At 36.0% G+C, this 21027-nt stretch overlaps 1 protein-coding gene across 1 annotated transcript; it reads right to left on the bottom strand.

The window, feature by feature from the left end:
- LOC106659251 (eukaryotic peptide chain release factor GTP-binding subunit) lies at positions 1–19173 on the bottom strand. Its single transcript, XM_014381684.2, has 7 exons — positions 19066–19173; positions 6546–6666; positions 4279–4894; positions 3907–4196; positions 1788–2189; positions 1210–1719; positions 1–1018 (listed from the first exon to the last, which is right to left on the bottom strand). The coding sequence occupies exons 3-6, from the start codon at positions 4889–4891 to the stop codon at positions 1465–1467; spliced, it is 1560 nt and encodes a 519-aa protein (XP_014237170.1). The 5' UTR covers positions 4892–4894; positions 6546–6666; positions 19066–19173; the 3' UTR covers positions 1–1018; positions 1210–1464.
- Between the last annotated feature and the right edge of the window lie 1854 nt (positions 19174–21027).

Raw genomic sequence — 21027 nt, 5'->3', positions numbered from 1 at the left:
ATTTATTTATATTGTCAAAAAATTTATTGTAGGTGAATTTCGCCTCGTTCATATTTCTATTTATAATGTACATAATACACAATATATAATATTTATAGTATATTCAGACAAGTCTCGTGCACAAGTTATTGTCAATGTTTTATTAAGTTAGCACAATGTTACATTAATTATTATTACCTAGAATAAGAAAGATTTAAATTCTACCAGCGAACAATATTATACTCATTTTCAAATTTAAAAATTCTTTTACATCTTCATAAATTATTTCGTAATAATTTATACGTGATTTGTCTACACATTGCCAACTACGGGGAAGTTGAACGTGTATAAAATATGAACTTATTACATTATTGTCAGTGCCATTATCAGTTATTATCAATTCGAATGCATATGAATTGAATTTTTCATTCAAAATTGAAATCAATTTATTGAAAATTTAATTCATACTAGACTTTATGGTTGAAAATATCCCGTAGTTTAATAACGTAATATATAGCTATAATATTATTATAACTACATATTAATAGTTGGTAGTAAATGATATTATTTATAAATAATTAACTTTACATTATATTATATACATATTAATTATGAATTAATAAATAATATATAATATATAGCTGAATAACAAATTTTATATAACAAAAAATTGAGTATTTACTTCGCTTATACGCGTAGTTTTTAAGCAGGCAGAATGATTCGACTTACAGGCAAACAAAAAAATCACCCATTGAGTTATTGTCAAGTTAACTAACTAACGTATGCCTATAGCTCTTCATTCGCCAACAATCGTAGTGATACATTAAGTATAATTACTTACAGCGGCAGCTGTACTCATATGAAATCGAATAAGTAAAATGAACATGCCCCCCGTTTGCCCGTGTCAGAATGTATCCAGTGATGCAGAAACACAGCGTAAAAACAGAAAAAATCGCATCGGTGATGTATTGACGGCCAGGCGTTTGATGAACTGTATCGTTTAACGCAAAGCAAACTCCCGTCGATATCGATTCGCTTTCTATAACAGACAAATAGATAATACCTCTTTTAAAGTAGGGATCAAGTTTTTAAAATAAAATACGAAATTTGAAGCTTTCAAGTGGCGTTCAAATTGCATCAAAAGGAATTGAAGAACAGATTAAAAGAAGATTAAATATACATTTAATCTTACTATTAAAAAAGAAAAGGGAGAGAAAGAGAGTAACTTACCACAACAGACTGATCGAAATCGTCGGATTCTGGAGCAAATTTTGCATCGTAAGCTTTTGGATCTTCGTAAGCTTGCAGTGCGCTGAGAAAATTGGTATTCCGCGAATCCGAAGATTGATCGCCACTCTGTCGTCGATTGTCTATTTCTTTGAAGACGGCTGCACGCGATGCCATTTCCTCCGCTCTCCGCTGATTCTGTTTAAAAATTTGTTTAAAAGGCATCCTATGAACTTGTCTGACTAAAACTAGGCTATTCTACTGGGTTTGTAAGTCTAAGTGATTGCCGATCGGCGAAGACCATTTTTGGGCAGGATCTTGAAATTGGACCGTTTCATAAAAAGGAGCATCTTTTAACGTTAATGATCGGGCTTTTGGTGAATAATTTACTTGACCATCCCCTCCATAGAGTGCAGTTAATGTATGTAATTTTTTAGGTTCAAAATTTAGTTGCTCTTCAATTTCATTATCCAGACTTTTTTTTACCCTTTTTGTTCTTACGTTGACCCATTCCTTTAGTAAAAAAAAAAAAAAAAATAGTTTTTAAAAAAAGTGTAAATTTAAGGCAGTAAATAATTTACTTGTTCTTGCTCAATGGGGTCTAGCGATGAGCCTTGTTCATGATTCAGAGTTCGTAATTTGGGGTATTGAATCAATGGTTGCAATTTTCCAGTTTCAATATGGTGTCGAAGTCTTTTTGCGGTCGCTTCATCAAATAACGTAGGGTACTCTCTGACGAGAAAATCTTGAAATTCAAAAAGAGCTCTGTGTTTAGCTTCATTTTTAAGGAACTCTTCGTCAGTAAGTACAGTTGGTTCCCCATTATGGAACAGTGAAGGTTCTAATATCAGTTCTTTTTTTAGACTTTGATTAATAGCTTCGTCTAATTTAAGGAGCTGTTGTTCCATGGTCAATTCAACTTTAGCACGCGCATTATCCGGACTCCGTTTTTCTCTTTGGGATGCATCATTTCCTTTTATTTTCTTAAGTAACAAAAAAAAAGTTTTTAAAAAAAATTCGTGGCTCAAGTCAGAGTATAAGTTTTAAATTTTAGCCAGAAGATTCGTCGCAATTAAATTGAGGCCTCGATAACGAATAGCTGCGGAGCTCGGGCAGTCGCATGTTCCTCGGCAAACGAAAAAGAGTAAAGTCAAAAACGGCGCAAAAGAAATAAGATTCATTCCGGTGCTTTGCGACCCGTTGCAGGCGCGCATCGATTGACGTCATCGTATAGCCACCCTCCCTCTCAACTGACACGTCCGCCGCCGCGTACAAAGTTTATATACTATCACAGAGCGTCTACTCCGCCACACGTATTTTATATAATATATATATGCTGCTACGTGGCCCCTTTTTCGGACAGATTTTTGCGAGCCAATGCATTATACGCGGATCTAAACTCTCGACTCTCAATGAATCAACGGAAGCCTTTTCGCGATGACTTTTCGCTCGACGCTTCAATCTGGCTCGATATACCGCGCGCAGATTTTTTTCAATATAAGTTACATTTTAAACCCACGGAGATGAATTTTTTGTCGGTCAAGCTCGACTCTAGCGCGTTTCGGTCGGCGCTATAGTAAACAAAGCCACTCGGCGACTTGGCTTGGCTCACATTTTTTGCGCGCGTGGGCGTAGGGACTCGGTCGCCGCAGCAGTCAGCCGTATTATTCGGGGCGATTTCACAAGAGAGCGATCGCGCGCGTCCTGCCTCGCGAAGGGTGCCGAGTGAAGCATTGTACCGCCCGAGTATCTCGAAAACGACTTTATTTTCATAAAAAATTCACACTCGTTATAGTTGCTTGTCAAAGCGTGAAATTGCTTCGTCGCTGAACGAGCGCGCGCGACAAATAATTGCGACGAAGCGTCCAAGGTATTTTTACGTGCTCTGCACTGCCGATTTGAAGCAGCGAAAAAGGCGCTTAAGCGCTCCATAACCAAATAACGAAAGAAATTTATACGTTTGATCGTAGCGCGTTAAAAGTATGTCATGCCAGTGGCTTTTTACACATTTTAATGCGACTTCGTGCGCTTTATATGTTGACTTTATTTTGGTAGCGATAATCGTACCGAAAATTTTAAAATATCCCGACTATTTATGACACCACTAAGTTCTTATCTGAGGATGATCAAGGATGGTAAAATTTTCTGTATCAAGTAAAATGTTTTAAATGAAGGGTTCTGTAGTTGTTTCTTGAAAGTTTTGTTTCTATTCACTAATTTTCCTGCTCATTGAATAAATATAAAGTATTTCCTGATAGACAATTATATTAAAGGATTGGAAGATAGTCAGTATTCAAACAAATTTTGGTCCCAGAAATAATTACACTCGGAAAAAATCAACACTGCCTCGTACGGAATGCTCTGCGATGTTCATGAAATTATAAATTTCACGAGCAAGGAAATGTACGATTGTATAATAAAAAATGTATAATTTCACAAACACGGCAAAGCATCGCATATGCAGAGAATTTTGATTACCAATTTTTTCTTCATAACAAAAATCAAGTGGATGGATAGTTATAAATTTTGTAAAAAATACAAAATTTATACAATATTTTAGAAAAGGAAAGCCTGCAAACATCTGAACGGAGAAAGAGTAAGCCTCGGCAATGCAGAGGGTAGCCTGCCGAAAAAGTACTCTCTCTTGTGTGTTACGAGGCGTCGATCGATCATCAAGTAAAAACGATGAGTTACACGTACCTCGAGATCTTGAGCGCGTTCCGAAATGACGTACTGCTTGAGCTCGTTGAACTTGCCAGCTTGGGGCGCGGAACCACTGGCACCGTGACGGAACATGCGACCTTTGCCGCCAGCCGGAGAGGCGGCCGGGGCGTGACGCGACACCGTACCGTAGTAACTGCTAAGCTCCTCGAAGGCCTTGTGGGGCATTCCGTTGCGAAGTCTACTGCCGGCCGGGGCCTTGTGCACGAGCTTTCCGTAAACTGGCATACCACCAGCCCCTCGGCTGCGAGGCGTTCCCTGGTACTCGTCTGCAATTACCAATCGAAATATTTCAAATTGCAGCCAAATCGACGCGGGGATGGCGAAAAATATAGCCGCGTAAAAGCCGACCTTGGTATCCGGTGGAAGATCTCAGTCTGGCGTTGTCCGCCTCCCAGATGTTGTAGTTGAAAGGATCCTTGTAGAGCGGCAGCTCGTTGGAACCCTCGACGGCCCTGCTCTGTCGCTTGCTGTAACGCCACATGGCGCGCAGTTCCTCGCACGTAGGCTCTGCCACGGTCGCGGCTCTCTTCTCTCCATTGCTATGATAGTTGTCCTGCTCGTGCGATTGAGCTTGATTCGTCTGCGACTGTAGCTGCTCCTGTTGCTGCTGCTGCTGTTGCTGCTGCTGTTGCTGCTGTTTCTGCAGCTGCAGATACTCACGATGAGCTTCTTCGAGATGTAACGACTCGGCGTCTTCATGCTGCTGCTGCTGCTGCTGCTGCTGCTGCTTCTGCAGCTGCAGATACTGATGATGAACCTCTTGGAGATGTTGCGCCTCGGGGTCTTCCTGCTGCTGTTTCTGCAACTGCAGATACTGCCGACGAAGCTCTTGCAGATGTAACGCCTCGGCGTCATCCCGATGCTCTGGAGGAAGAGATCCGACGTACTCGCAGACGGCGATAAGTGGATAAGTAATTGTGCATGCCAGAACAAGGCTCGTCCATAACGTCACTGTGTGCATCCTCTGAAAGTTTAAGTGCATTTGCTGAATTATAGACGGCTTCGTCGCTCGTATTCGCTGTTTTTTTTAGCAATGAAAATGGATTCATTCTTCAAATTCATCAGGAGAAAAGAATACAAAAAAGTTACGGTAGTTATTTTTTTATTCCTGCTAATAGCTGTTGGTATAATTTTTTAGTTTGATTATTGAGTTCATTTAAAACATGACTTCTCCTTATAATCAATTCAAATTAGGTAAAAAAGTACTTGATGCTTCACAAAGAATTAAGAAACTGACTTTAGAATCATTCATCAAGATCTGAATATCAACGATATCAATTTTATATTCTCACGGTATTTAGACTAACTTTAATATTGAAGAAGATAAATTCGAAAATATAAAATGAGAAGAATTATTTATTTGTTCAAATTTTGCTGTGAAAGCACAAAAATGTACAATTTTTTCTATGATTTTTGTGTTAAAATTGTTAAATTATGAATAACCGATGAGTGAGATGACGTTTACTTTCAATACCGAAAAGCACACTGCGCGCCGTCCGCCTCACCACCTGTAACGGTTAGAGCAGCAGACAAGCGGCGGCGGCGGCGGCAGCGGCGGCGGCGATGGTCTTTTTATGGATCGCAATTTCATTTTTCTGACCCATGAAACACCTTTTTTATGAATTTTTTTATCATTTTTTGCCTCTGATTCCCCAGATTCTCGAAAAATAATTCATCTGAATTCAATTTAATATTTTCAGACGATATATCTACTTAAATTTCATGTATTATTCAACAATTTATACATAATTGTAACAATATGTTATAATTATGTACAGAGAAATAGTTGGTCAAATGTAGCCTTATAAAAATTTATTATCCATATGACATTTATCCTTTTTTTTTCAAGCAAACAAGTTTTAGTTGATTTTTTGTCCGAGAAAAATATTTGAGAAACAATCATAAATTAACACACAAAATTATGTAAGATGATTTGAAGCTATTTAGTTAATAAAAAAGAATGAAGTTCACAAATGTCTGAACTTAAATTCTGATTATATTAATATGCAATAAATTGAATATTATAAATTTAAAACCATTATTGATTGTAGATACACAAAAAGCTACAAAATTGTAAAATATCAAAGTAACTTTTGGCACTTACTCCGCATTATTTTTATTTTCTTTTCGGTTAAAAATTCAAGTAAAAAAAGTGCATTAAGGAATTGCATTAAACCGTAATCGTCATTTAAACTAGCGCGTTTTGAAGGAAAACCCCATAAGTCCTTATGTACGTATGTTTTCTTATGTTAACGCTTTGTTTCAAGTCGTTATATTGCAAGTAGCGTATTAAAGCTCTTGATAGCGTCAGTTCGTTGGATTATGTACTTGAGTCAGTCGTGCTTTATCCACGTGCGCGAAACTCACAGCAAAAGCTTCGTTTAAGCATACATCGAGCGAGAATAAAGCACTTACGTCATATATTAATGAAGTGGGTTGACGCGTTTCGTAAAAATATCACGCGTGATAATATTCTTTTTTATATAGTACGGGCTTGCATACGTCGCTTGTGGCTTTTTCGCTATCTCAAGGAAGATCGGGAGAATTTCCGATAACCACTAATGGCTCGTGACTCCTGAGTAAATATTAAATAACTTAAAATAACAAAAACATACCGATGATTGTAGCTCAAAATCCCAGTCAAAATGATGATGATATTGTTTTATTAACTTGAGCAGTTGATATGTTGGAGATATGTATGGAGTAACGAATGATTATACGTAAGGTCCAATATCACTGAAAGAAACAAAATATATGTTTATTAAAACTTAATAGATGAAGAATCATTTTATAAAATGTTTTATGTTGTTGCATTTTGCGCATCACTAGTAAATTTTAATGATTTCGATCGTTACAAGAATATGCAAAAATTCAAAATTCATGAAATGGCACACATTCATGTGGTATATGAACGAATAATTCGTTGTTTGAAAATTATCGATCGCCTCTTTGTAATTTATGGGGAATTTGAAACGAATTTCAATTACACGATGTAACGTTACACGTCATCTTGTAAAAAACGAAAAGAGAAATTTTATAAACAAATTTCTCTTTTGTCTAAAAAATGTTTGTTTCGGGATTATTAGTCTAGTATAAGCTTATTTACCACGTTATATGGCTGTGTAATATGTAAACTATAAAAGTATTTTGCAAATATTATTTGTGCGAATATTCGTTTTTATTTGTATATCACTAGTTGTTTCGGCTAATAATTTTATATTAAGTAAAAGGAAGTAATCGAAAATCGTTTCTGTGACGACGTTTAGAATCGTCAACTGATCATTTACACAGGCGTATGATTAACGAGCTTTCGTTAATATTCTTCGGTTGAATTAACTCGGCCATTTGGACGAGTATTTGTCGAAAATTTTTCCGGCTGCCCAAGCTTGAAACTCGATGAAAATATTGCGCGTCGCTTTCTGCCGCTTTTACTCGTATATTTACTTTACCCTCTACGCAGAAGCTTAATTAAAGCGCTTATAGTAAAACATATATATAACTGTCCGATTCGTGAATGAAAGCGAGTTAAGTAGTAATTGAGATTTGTTTGACCCTTGGCTTTTCCCAGAGTGTAGGTGAGTTCGCGCAACTTTTTAATTGGCTCCCTAACTTTCTGTAGGCACATGTGTATGAATATTCAGATACTTGGTGACTGAGCTTTGTTATTAACTAGATTGATGCACGCTTTAGCTTTTATTCATCGAAACTTATTAACCGTTTGAGCTAGAGTTTGATCGATCGAAAACTATGTGAGAAGTCATTATTGCGATACGTTTTACACTTGTTAAACATTTCTCACAGACACACCGAAATTATTTAATTATTACTTTACTTATTCATTCAATGAAAATTCGCACATCAAGAAGAGTGTTTTGCATTAGAATTTTTTTCGTTTGACTCTATAAAATATTAATTCACGAAATAAACTCCACTTTGCTACTAAAATATTTCAATGACTGACGTTGAGAAAATCATCTTTCATATTATTAAGATAGTTTAAATTTGCCTGAACATCAGCGGAGGCTAGCGGTAAAAAATTCTCGAATATAATGTTTTTAATAATGGTGAGAAAAAAGCTCTGAAATTTCACGTAGCACGGAAAAAATGTTTTTCCCGCTGAATTTTAAAAGAGAACCAACAAATAAAAAACTTTATTTAAACTTTAAACGACATGCACAGAGTCAAGTCAATGCTTGTTATATTATTTGTTTGTCATTCATCTAATTAATTAAATTCCACGCATTTAATGCAGAGAAATTCATTATCAATATTTAATGTTCACGGTAATTTACTTCCTTTTTCGTTTTTACACAGAAAGTATTGTTTTGAATCATTTATTTTTATAGCAATAAAAATGTGTACTTAATAAAGCTTTTGTGTTTTTAAAACATAAAACTACGCAAACGTCGTCACGTAAAATTTATGTCCGGCTCTTCATTAACACACGATTTTGAAACAATACTTGGTTAACGAGGGTCATCAAGGAAACAGGCACACAATTGGCGTTGAGCGTAAACTCAATTTGATGTGGGTTGAATAATGCCGTTGCCTTATCATTTGTATACGTATTTTTAGGTAAAATTATGTAGTTAAGCGCGTAATGATGCATGAGGGCTCAATTGTAATTAATTTTGACTCTCACTATTAGAAGTATAAATTAGTTAATTTTATACGTGAATTTTTAACGTAGTTGATGCTTGTGTGTTAAATTATTACAGAGATTACATCAAAAGTGAAAAACGGATACGCAAAATTAAATAAAAATTGGTTAACATATTAATGAAGTAGTCAAATTTTTCAAAGCGGTAATTAACAGATAAGGTTGAGTTTGAGAAAAGTTTAACACTTTATAAAGCTAGGTCATTGAAACAAAAACCCTACTTTATAGCACGAAATAATTAAGTTGAAAATGAAAATATGAAAAGTTTGAGAAAGTTTATTAAACTGGTTTTAATTTATAAATCACTTAATAAATGCGGCTCTAATTTATTTGTTAAAAAATTGTAGTGAAAATTAGAGTATCGAAGATTTTGGGTGCATTTTTTTTAAATTGAGAAATGTAATTTTTTTAGGAATGACATGATTCACCGGGAGAACCAAAAGCCAAAAGACAAAGATATATTGCAAGTTTAGAAATGGTTAGCTGGCCAAGAATTTTCAGAACGTCAAACGTCACATAAATCCACAGCGGCTTTAGCGAGAAAGTTAATAATAACTTCATCCCTCGAGAAATATATGGCTTTCTAATGCGTGGGTCAAAATAATGCGCTTTCGGAAAATTGCTTTTCTTACGCGAACTACATCATAAAACTTGAAACAAAATGTTGAATTGGAAAAGTAGCTGACTCGCGTATACGATATCCCGCGACGAGTCGATCCCTCTCTTCAAATTACGCATGAAGTATATTATATCGTCGTGACAATCGCTCGGGGGCGGATAGCGACACCACCGCCTGCAATGCGAAGAAAGCTTGAGAAAAAGCAATTACAATCAGAGCTTAATTTACCTGACAGCACTTGCTTTTCAGTGATTTCACAACAGGTCGTCTCGCTTTTGAATGCTGTTATATACATATATATGTACAGACGTGCGAGCTGCTCAAGCGCAATTGATCGCACACTCGCAGCACTTGAACAATGCAGCGAGCCCGTATACACATGAATGCATTATGCGACTTGGCGCGCATGCAGAGTACAGAGTGCGCCAGTATATTATACCTATACCCGAGTTCGTAAATTGACGAAATTACTTCTCTGCGCTCGAAATTATTTCAATTTAATCGCTATTTATTTACGCGTCGGCGAATTTCGCGCGAGTACACTTAGCGGTTTAAGTATTCAAAGTCAACCAATCGGCGTGAAATATTCGGCTGACTCGCGCAAGAGGCGCATGATCGTATGTATTACATAAAAGTGAAAACAAATAGCATTGATCGTCCGAAAAGACATAGGCAGTCGAGTCAAACGGTGATATCCACGTGTCGGGCCTACGGTCATTTCATATAGAAACTAATATTTCATGCACATCATCTGGCTTGCAGATAATTTTGGCGAGAAAAATTTCATCCCCTTGTGTAAATAGTTCGTTCGAATAGTTCAAGCTCGACATGGCAACGTCATCATCGATCTAGCAGCAGGTCGCGCGTGGGTGGCTTCGCCGACGTAGTCAACTGCTTCTTCAGACAATCAGCATTATAATAAAAATATTGAACCGTGAATACGCGTCGCGCTTGAGCCACTAATGTTAATTCAGCGCGTTCCCAGCTCTTTTGCGACTGACACAAATACAACGGGTTATTTTTACTCGGCCGCGATAAAGCCTCTTTTATTTTTTTACAAAAAAAAAAAAAACGGCTTGTAAGCTTTGCCCTACGAAAAATACCAAATTCAATCCATATGCTTGGGAGTTTATCTCTCCCAGTGAGCTCGTGTGTGCCGTCTGTGTATCTACAATACGTATATATAATATATTGGGGGTGAGAAGCGGGGCTAATCTTCGAGAGCACGACTGGGGCACAGCTTGAATGCAACTGATTGCGCACTAGCGCGAATAATCCGGCTGGAAAATTCCTCCGGCCTAGTTTTCCGAAACTCGTGAAACATATTATCACGATTTCGCGTGTAAACGATGATGTTTTTATATCACAACCTTCGAGTTATACACGATTTTGCCAGGTATTGAAAGTATTTGTAATATCAGTCGCGAATCAAGCTCCTCGCATTAAAAAGGCAGGATAAACAATTTTTTAAACGCGTTTAATGAGATTCTTGAAGAATACTTTTATGAAATATTATACGAATGTTTGTTGAAAGAACACGCAGAAGAAATTTCACTGAAAATTGCAATTTTCTCTGTTACTTGGTTATTCCCTTAAGCAGAGCTTTTATTTACCTCGTGATATAATGATATTTCCGAAGCATCCTCAACTTTCCCAATTATATTTGTCGATGGATTTTATGCTAAATTATCTCCATGAGTTTACGCGTATATTAAAGAAGAATGAAAACCCCTTTTGTTCTGAATCAACTTTTTTATTCTAATAGATCGAAAGTTGAGCATACGAAAAGAGGAAAGTGAAAAAGTATGCAGTATGCATGCAGATGACATCTTTGGTAGGTCCCCAAGCTTCAATGTTTGAATATTCATACTTTTAAAAGTTTTTCGCAAAAAAATTAATAAAATAATTGGCAACGATTGGCCATTTCTCTTTAATGTTAAAGATTTTACTGGTTAAATAACTTGAAAGTAAAAATTGAACTGCTTATTTCAAAGTTTAATTAGAAAATTTGAAGACAATAAAAAATACTATTTTATAAGAACTGATAAAAAAGATGTATAACAACCTACTCAGTATCATATTTTACTGTACTTGAATTTGAAAAAAGTTGTCAGTTTAGACATATTATAATATGGTTCTTTATTCAGACTAGTAATCTGACAGTAGAGAGAAATACCATTTATTTTTTCTATGAGAGAAGCGTGCCCAATTATTCTGTATGACATGATCTGCAATGATACGTATACTTGAAGTTTGAATTTTATTTTTATTTATGCTAAGCCTTCGTAGAAAAAGATTGTCAATGAAACGAGAAATTGGAATCGAAAAAAGAAATCGAGTGATCGCTCTCGCTCGTAACATAAGAAGTATAAAATATGTATTATTTTCAATATGTACGAATCTCGAAAATAAATAAATAAACTGGTCAATTTTGATGCTTTTTTCTGAAACGTATAATGTTCGAAATAAAAAGTGTAAAAAAAATTTTGTTATATTTTTGAATCTGTATCTATTATTAAATTAACATTATATATAATTAACAAAAAGGGGTAAAAAATCTCATAAACTTGATTAATAAAAAGTCCGTACAATCATAAATGTAGTTTTTGTCAAGAAATCTTATTCAAAATTTACAACAAGAACAATCAAATTAACAATCTCGGACACCTTTCAAAAAGCAAGTGTTTTTACCACGACGCTTAATGAAGTAAATTATAACTAAGTTGGCTATTCACGAGTGACTCTTTAGTAAACGAGAAGGATTCTCGCGATATTATGAGAAAGATCCTATTACTAACAAAAGCTGGGGCGTCGGTATGAATTTATAAAATGTGGAGAACGCTATGGGCGGAAAATGAAAAATGAATAAATTGCACAAAGCTGCAGAAGGGAGAAGAGGGAAAGAAATATCAATAGTATGCGGCAATTTTAATTGAACATTTGAAATGCAACGCTGATTCTCTCTCTCTCTCTCTCTCTCTTAAGTTTGTAAGGCAAGTTCAGTGGGTCAGAGGCGGGCGCAAGCTCCCATAAGCAAGCTGCGTACTCACACACACCCACTTGCAGCGGAGAAAAAGCTCGATCGCATTAGCATGGTACAATATATTTGTTCCGAGGGCTCGAAATTAACCAAAGTAGAGGATACACAAGCCAAGGATGAAGAGGCAGCACATGCTATGACGTCAGTGATATTGTAATTGCCGCCGCTAGTCGGGGTACGTCGAGAATCGTAGGCCGTCGTGGCGAACGTGGCCAGCACAGGCAAAGTTTGCGGGGGAATCAGCGCTCCTCGCTCTCTTTCGGCTACTCGGACTTAACGATCGGTTAATTAACGTAAGTATATATCGTACGCAGCGTCGCTCTCCGATACGGCGTGGGCGAGGTATTCTCGGCTGGCGCACGAATACACAATCGCATTACAGTTAGCAGCTGTTTTTCTGATCGTCGTCGCCCCACTCGATTATAATGCATACTGCACGTGCAGCTCCAAGTCGAGTAGGCGAGCTGCAATGTATACATGGACGATAGCTGCTCGGCATCGACCTAGTCATCTGCATTGCTAAACGCGCGACTGTTCCAGTTAACGATGGCAAGCGAGACTCTTGCCGCGACGAGTAAATAAATTACCCGTATATACAAGAGGATACGTTTCAGCTGCTGTGCCTCGTCGAGCTGTGCGCTCAACGCTACATCTCCTCTAAGTAAATTACAGCCACTGCAGGCAGCTGTAACAAGCGGAAAACTCGAGTTACATCGAGGTATCGCGCGCGTACGCGTAAATGTATAAACACGGCAGGATTTCGCGTTCGCCGCACGAGCGACGCCCTCGTCGATGTGCAACGCTGGAGGCAGCTTTGAGCCGTTAGAATTTATATACGGAAAAAAGAAAACTGAGCCAAATACGTGCGTGCGTGGGCGATGACAGGGACACGTGAAAAAAAAAAAAAAAATTAAAGAGAGAACTTACGAGCGTCAGCAATACGTGACGAGGGGCGCGACTCGATATATAATACCTAAAAAAATATTTAAGTCGACGCTTATCAGTGGAGTACGTCGGACTGTAGTCGGACGTAGTAGCGGTAATGTATTACAAAAGACGCTCGTTTGCTAAATTTAGCCTCAGCGTTAATTACGCTGCTCCGACTTGCTTGGAAATGAATTGCCTATCATTCATTTTTCGCTAATTTGCCGCAGCCGCGTCATCGATCCTCGAACTTTTCTAGCCGTCGACGCAGTGACGAGTCTCTGACGCGAGCCCTACACTACATACTATGTGCGTCCGTTTGATGACGTTGGGCCGCGACGAATTGCAACGCGGATCGTAGTGAATTCGATTAACGATCGCAGCACTGATTTGGACCTTTTTTCCATCGTTTCGATTTAGATAATTAATATTTTTGCCCAAGAAAAGACACGGGAAATCAAGATTCGAATGTATGAGATGATAGTGTAAGTGATCGCTCTAATCCATTCTAGATTGAAAGTACCTTTCTTGCTTGATGCCACATATAATATATTTAATGTCTGAGATATACGTTACGGCACTATCGTGATTACAATCTAAATTACCAGTTTAAAAGTTGCCCGTAATGAAAGTCTCATTGAATCAAACTATAAAATATTGGTAATAGCACAATGGACGTGTAGATACGAATTTTTCTTGGCGAACTTTGGCAGATAAGAATATAATAGCAGATTATAGAAGATGGCCTGTGTCGCCGATACACATTGAATTTTATTCAAAAAGTAACAATGAAGCGACACAGAGTATTGCATTATGTATTTCTTGACCATGAGCTGATAAGAAAACCGTATACGACCACGAGTGCCGAGTGATTTAATGGAAAATCGGAGATGAAATATCTCGCGCGATCTTCTGATCTGCGAGGATGACAAAATTTAACGTTCGCCCGTGGGAGAGGCGCCCCGAGAAGATGGAGAGTATATCACATAAAAGTCGCAGTGATTACATAGAATAGGAGAAAATATGAAAAGACTTTAAAGCCGTATAATCGTTTCGTGAATTGATGCGTACTCTTGCCGCGAAACTTTATAGATTGTTGTGTCGAATAAAGGACAAGTGACATTTTTCACGAGAGCGAGGCAAAAAAATTCATTGCTTTCGCGAGGAGAAAAATGATAGATGGGCTATGGATGTTCGTCAATGTAGACATCCGTTGAGTGACGCCAGCTTTATTCGTTCGTGGAAAAAAATGTGCTAAGCGAGCACACGAATTTATGAAACAAAATAAAATTTTCTCTGTTCACCCAAAATATTTATCAAATACAAACAAATGAAAACTGTTGTTGTGCGCTAGCTCACATTCGAATTTGCATTCAATGCTTGATTAATTAAAAAGAGATGTGATAAATTTCAAAAGTAATTTTATTTTACATCTCTGCTGATTGTAAAATGATCAGTTATCAGTTTTTGATTTAACTTTTTATTATTGTAAACGGAACACAATCAAATATCGCAAATGTCTAAACTGTATCTAATCAAATACCAAAAATGAACACTTTTAAACATATTTATTCAATTTTCTCGTATAAATTTATTTTGGAAATTCTTTTGCAATTTTTTTTAAATTTAATATAATTTTTATAGTAAAAACTTGATTGTCGTTCGATACAATTACTTAATTAAAAATCTGAAACTTTGCTTTAGAATTCTAAAATGCAATTAACTATTAGAATTTAAAATAAAAGAATTAGAGAATTTAAAAAAATGTTTAAATAAATTCTACGCACAGCCGTCAAGATTTTGTATTATTTTTTGATTTTATAGTATGAAAAGCATATTCTGCACGAGCATCTAATTGATAAAATGACGTCGTAGCGTATATGAGTGAGAGTAAGGCGGTAGTATACGAACTGGCAATATTCCCGTCACTACGTACGTTCATTAAAGTCGATTGAGATGGATCTATAACTAGGTTAATGAAAAATACCCTCCTAATAATGCGCAACGCTCAATTATCTTCGTGCATCCTTGCACACCGCAAACAACTAAACGGCAAATACACAATATTCGTTTTAAATTTATCAAAGACTCACGACTGAAAAGGGATCAAGAGAAAAAGGAGACCATCGAATCATAGCGTAGGCGTCTCTATTGCTTTTGCTTCAAGCGCTGCTGTGTCAAGTTGTACGTGCACACTGTATATTCATAATACAAAAGTATAGATGCTACCTATGAATGCATTTTAGACACATCTTTGTGCAAGAGTCAACGAAAACATTTTGAATCGATCTAATAACGATACATTTTTTCATCGTGAACAGTTTCGAAGAAAAATAATAAGGTTGATAGATTTAGTCACTTAAATTTGAACTGAAATAGAACCTGTCGGTGTTGCATATTATTTTAAAGCCAAGAAATTTGATTCATCAGGCGTCATATTCGCGCAGGGACATCTTTGTAAGAGTAAGAATAAAGTAAGAAAATCAATTCATCGCGTAACTTGAATTCAGCAGACAAGACTTTAAAAAGTATGTTTTGTAAAGTTAAATATGATACAGACCCACGGAAAAATTAGATTGCAAGCTTAGTCAATTTCGAAACATAACAGGCTTATATCAATTGAAAATCACCAAGAACAAGAAGAAATTTCATTCGAATTTTTCACCGAATATAATCTTAGGTCCCTAACGAAATAACTACCCCCTTAATGAATCGGCTCGCGATAGTATCTCTCTTTTTCTGATTTCATTTAAACTTCTTTGAACAACGATCGATTGTATTTCAAAGCTGAGTATTGAAATATTTCAAACATATAATCCAAACAATATCATTAATCAAAATATTTTAATAATTTGAAGGGGCTAGAAGAAAGAATAAGTACATATTCAAATACACTTTTAGCAATTTTACCATTGGACAATTTTTTAAAAATTATTGTGAAAAATATTAAAATTAAAGTAAAGTGATACGGTGACAGAACTTGTGCTAAAATTTATAAAATGAGATTTTAGCTGTGGCCTGTGGTTTCAAGCTTGTAAAAATAGAAACTTCTCGATCGTGCTTGTAAAAAAACGAATTTCAACATAATTACAAAGGCGTAGTCATTATAATTACGGACACGGACATTTTAAAAAACGTAAGCAGCAGCGGGCAGCGTCCAATGAGTCCCTGTTGAGACCATGCATACGCCGCATATTTTACAAGAAGGTTGCTGCTGCTACTGCTGCTGCTGCTGCTGCTGCTGCTGCTGCTGAAGCGTCCTAGATTCACATTGTGTATGTTTGTACGGGGGCAACTGCGTCATCCTCAAAGTCCCTGACGATAAGTGTATACGCAATGGCTCGAATAAAAAAAAATTTTACTTTCCACAGGTGCACTTTGCATTATTTTTTACCAAAATTTTTCACGTTAAAACGTTTCTCCGGATGAATTTTAATAGAAAAACGTGAATTGATCAATAAGATTTCCCAGAGGCTACGAGAAAAAAGTTATGAGATACAGCTTATAAATTACGATAGGATTCTGCGAACGACTGCTCCAATACGCTTTTTACTTTTTTCCACCAATCTATTAAATTACTTTTTGAAGTACGATTTGCAGTAACTCAAAATTAAAATAATATTAAACGCCTTTTATTCCTGATCATTTAATATTACTTGCGAAAGTTTTAATAATAAATTTCATTGGTCGTAGACTTAAGAAAATTTAAATAATCTATACTTCATTTGTTGAAAAATAAAATAGATTTTTCTATATGTTTTTCATGAAAAAATACCCGTGAATTTTTGCAAAACTTTGATACTTCTGTCCAATTTATTTTTCAAATATATATCAGCAAATAATTATAAATGGATATTCTCGCTCTTTTTTAAATTAAATGCCCGATATCATGTATCCGATGTATGTCACGTCAATAAAATTATTTGTGAGTATGTGTGTTTGGTTCGTACGTAAATATTCAATGTACAATCGTATACTATAATCTCAATAAACCATAATATTATTGTCTCCACGAAACACGATGAATTTTCTTTTCGAGTAAGCGACGCGGCGCGACGGCTGCCGCATGGACTCTTTATTTATTTACCATTGATCTCTGATATTAGAACCGCGACGTACAGAGTTTTGTTTGCTATCAGTTATTTTCATATTTATTCTGCTCAAATAAAAGAAATAATACAGTTATGAATCCTAAGCTAGACAGATAGAGAGTGTAAAGGCGTATAGTGAAATTGAAACAAAATTTAGCGCGCTTTGGCGCCAATGAATTTAATCACTGAATGATTTTTACATAACCGTCACTCTTCCAAGGTTTTTAGAAATACTTTCAATAATTAAATAATCTTTGTCCGATATCCACAAAGCATTGCTTATGTTTAACAAGAAATGGTACTCTGACAAGGTATTTACTGTTATTGAATGATGACAAAAGGTAAAATTTGAAATTTTAATTTAGCTAGAAAACTCTGGGCAAACGTTCAATTTAATATTTGTTTATCTGTGAATAAATTTTCAATTTTTAGCTATCGTATTTTTGTGTAAAAATTCAAAATAGTCTTATGTAACTTCTGTGAAATTGAACACAACATTTCCACGCTCTACTTTAATGTAAGCAATATTCCTGTGAAATTTCTAAAAAAAGATTCGCAAAAAAGTCTAAGAATTTGTGTATAACTAAAAACATTACTGACATAAAAATATGTTCATTAGAACTTTTAAAATAAAATGTTAGATGATAAAACGACCGTCTAATCAAGTTAACTAGTTATAATAAAAACCCGCGTAAAGTATCGCTCAAGTTAAGCTTCCGAAAGGAAACTTTTCAAATAACTTTCTGATAATTCAAGGGAGTGGAAAAAGTTAAGCTTTTACGCGTTTTCGGGGGGAAAAGCTCATACGCTGGAAGTACGTCGGAAGTGCAGGCAGGGAAAAGCGAAAGAGAGAAAGAGAGAGAGCGAGAGTGTGAAAAACTGCTGCTGTTAAAGGTGTTACACATGAGCTTTCAGGAGTGAAGCTCACGCAACAAGTGCGTCCAATCGATCGTATTCTTTCGTGCAGATAATATTGATACCAGCTCTGTGTATAATCTATTCTAAAAGATTGGACCAACGCGAAAATGACAATGACGTTTTTCGTACGGAAAACATATATCGTTACCTAGCTCACAAAACGTCACGAGTGGGTAAAAATGTAACTTACTTAATTATATTGAATGCTATGTAGCAAGACCGTTAAAAAAATTAATACGAATAACTATACGAATCCAAATTCTTTGGTTATTATTTCAAATCGAGTTTATTAGAATTACCGAGAGGATCGAAAAATTAATATGAACAAACTTTAAATGTAGACAATTTAAAAATTAAACATCAAACTATCCTTCATTCGCGATTTTTATATTTTTAATCAACCTAGAGTGAAAGAATTTTAAGTCGTAATTGCGAATGTATTTCAGGCGGGATTGAAACGCTTGTGCTCGAAAGTTTTAAATTCTCATAAGACGATGAAACACTTTGCCTTTACACGTCAACGATTTTGAAACTGTTTAATTTTAAATCAGAAATATTTAAACTTTACATGTACACATTTACATTCCAAACCTTCAATAAAATAATAATGAAAATTTTTTATTCGTTCTCAGTCAAATACTTTGCTACAGTTACCGTTTAATTTGTTGCGCTATATTCTGATAAAGTTGTTACGAAAATATTTATTCTAAATCTTAAACGTGTTTGAAAATGTTAATTTTAAATAGAATCGAATTACTCTAAATTTATATAAGTACCGGGAAATGTGATAAAAGATCGCAGATCGTGCTTAATGCGTATAAGAAATCAAAACTTTCTTTGCATGAGTTGAATATTAAAAATCTTTTAGTATTTCAATATTTACCTCGGGATTTCCAATGAAACATCTACCCTCGAACGTTGTTCACTGGCTTCTGACGAGCAGGTAAACAAAATTTCGAGCTTTATAGCTTCAATGAACACATCATACATGTTTCAAATCAAAACAAACGTATAAATCGAATTTAAGCGCGAAAAGATGACGAGTATACAAACCAATTATAATTATACTTGAATAAACAAATAAAATTATCGTTAACAAAATTACTGAGTAAAAGTCTAGCACCTATTCTTATTCATTTGACTGTAGTAAAAAATCTGCAGTTGCGTAAAAATAACTGGCATAAAAGAAACGACTGTGAAAATTCATGTTATTCATAATCAATTCAATGTAAAACAAATTGTCATTCACGAGTTCTTTTATAAAAGAATGATTACATATCTTTGAAATTGTTTTCCATGCGAAAAAAACAGAAAATACAAAATTAAACGGGGTCGATATTGCATTATTCCCTTGAGAAGTTAATTTTAATGTACACCATAATAAGTACAATTTATGACTTTTCCAATACAACTTTAGTTTACTGAGAGAAAAGTTTTAACCGTCGTACATAACATACGATGCCGAGCAAAAGTTATTGTTCTCCCCCAACTAAAATTGAATCAAAAGTAAAGAGCATTATTAAATTTTTTATGCGTGACAGGCAATTTGTACCTGAAAAAGGCGATGAACTGCTAATTTGAATGTCTATTTCTGTCTGTTTATGTTTAATAAAACTGCAGCAATTTTCGAGGAATAATTTTGAAGCCAAAGTTAATTTGCAGATTTTCTTTGATATTCTCGAAAATATGAGGAAAGAAGACATGTAGAAATATTGCGTTGAACAGGAGTCAATTTAAAAAAAATGACAGTGTTGTGCAGGTCATGTTATTGTCGTTCAAGCGAGTTCACCGTGTAAACGAAGCGTACTATCTTACGAATACCGAAACGTGCTCGTATTTACTTTTTCTCTCGAAAATTGTCAGCGAGCTCGTGCGCACATTTTTCCCTTCGAGCGAGTCGCGATCACGGCTATAAACGGTCGAAGCGCACTCGCGATCGGAAAGAATCATTTTTGTTTTAATATCGACTCACCATAACAGAGGCGAAAAGAAATTATCTTCCCCACGTAAAAATGGTGCGCAGTACTTTTTACATGACAAAAAACGAAAGGAAGAAACAATCGCTGCTCCGTGTGTCCCCGTACGTGCTTGCGATAAAGCTCTGCGTTTTCGGGGGTGCTGCTCGGCTGTCTTGGAGCGCGCACCGAATGCAAAAAAACGTGGCTCGTGTTGTCCGTAGGGTCCGGAAGCCGTGGGGCGACTAGACGCGCGCCGCGAGGAAGAATCAGCCGCAGGGATGCCTAGTCGCTGCCGCTGCTGCTGCTCCTCCGCTGCTGTTGCTGCTGCTGCTACTGCTGCTGTTGGCTCGCTTATACTCCACTACTGCTGCTTTCGTGTATGTACGACTCCCTCCCGCGCAAAATGAGCGCCATCACCACTGCGTTCGCTGACATCTATACACATATACTGCAAGGAGCCTACTTAAACCGTCGCTTCTCTATTCGATATAATGTTTTCACTGTTATATATGCATTCTGCGACCAGCGACTTGCAGATATAATCCTTACGTATAATACATTTGTGCGATTATTATCTGTTGCATTTTTACTCCGGTACACTCTAGCTCGAGCACATTTTTAATTTTGGAATTACATGAGAAATTTCATTATAATTAAAGTGTGCAATTATAATTCAATTAAGCCGCGCGTTTAATCAGCCGAAAATATGTTATTAACAACGTAATAAGCTTGCTGTGCTTTAAAGCTACAAGCACGCCGTGCAGCTTAATTGCCGGTTTCATGCTGTACTCTCGTTGACGCTTCAGGAAAAACAGAAAGAGCTTACAAACATACTATTAGGTATTATTCGAGTTTTTGAGTTTTCTCATTTAAAGCTAATCGAATTG

Source organism: Trichogramma pretiosum, unplaced genomic scaffold, assembly GCF_000599845.2.
Source record: "Trichogramma pretiosum strain Unisexual culture from Peru unplaced genomic scaffold, Tpre_2.0 scaffold189, whole genome shotgun sequence".
Taxonomy (NCBI): domain Eukaryota; kingdom Metazoa; phylum Arthropoda; class Insecta; order Hymenoptera; family Trichogrammatidae; genus Trichogramma; species Trichogramma pretiosum.
The sequence above is the reverse complement of the archived record's forward strand: the minus strand, read 5'-3'. Positions and strand labels throughout refer to the sequence as shown.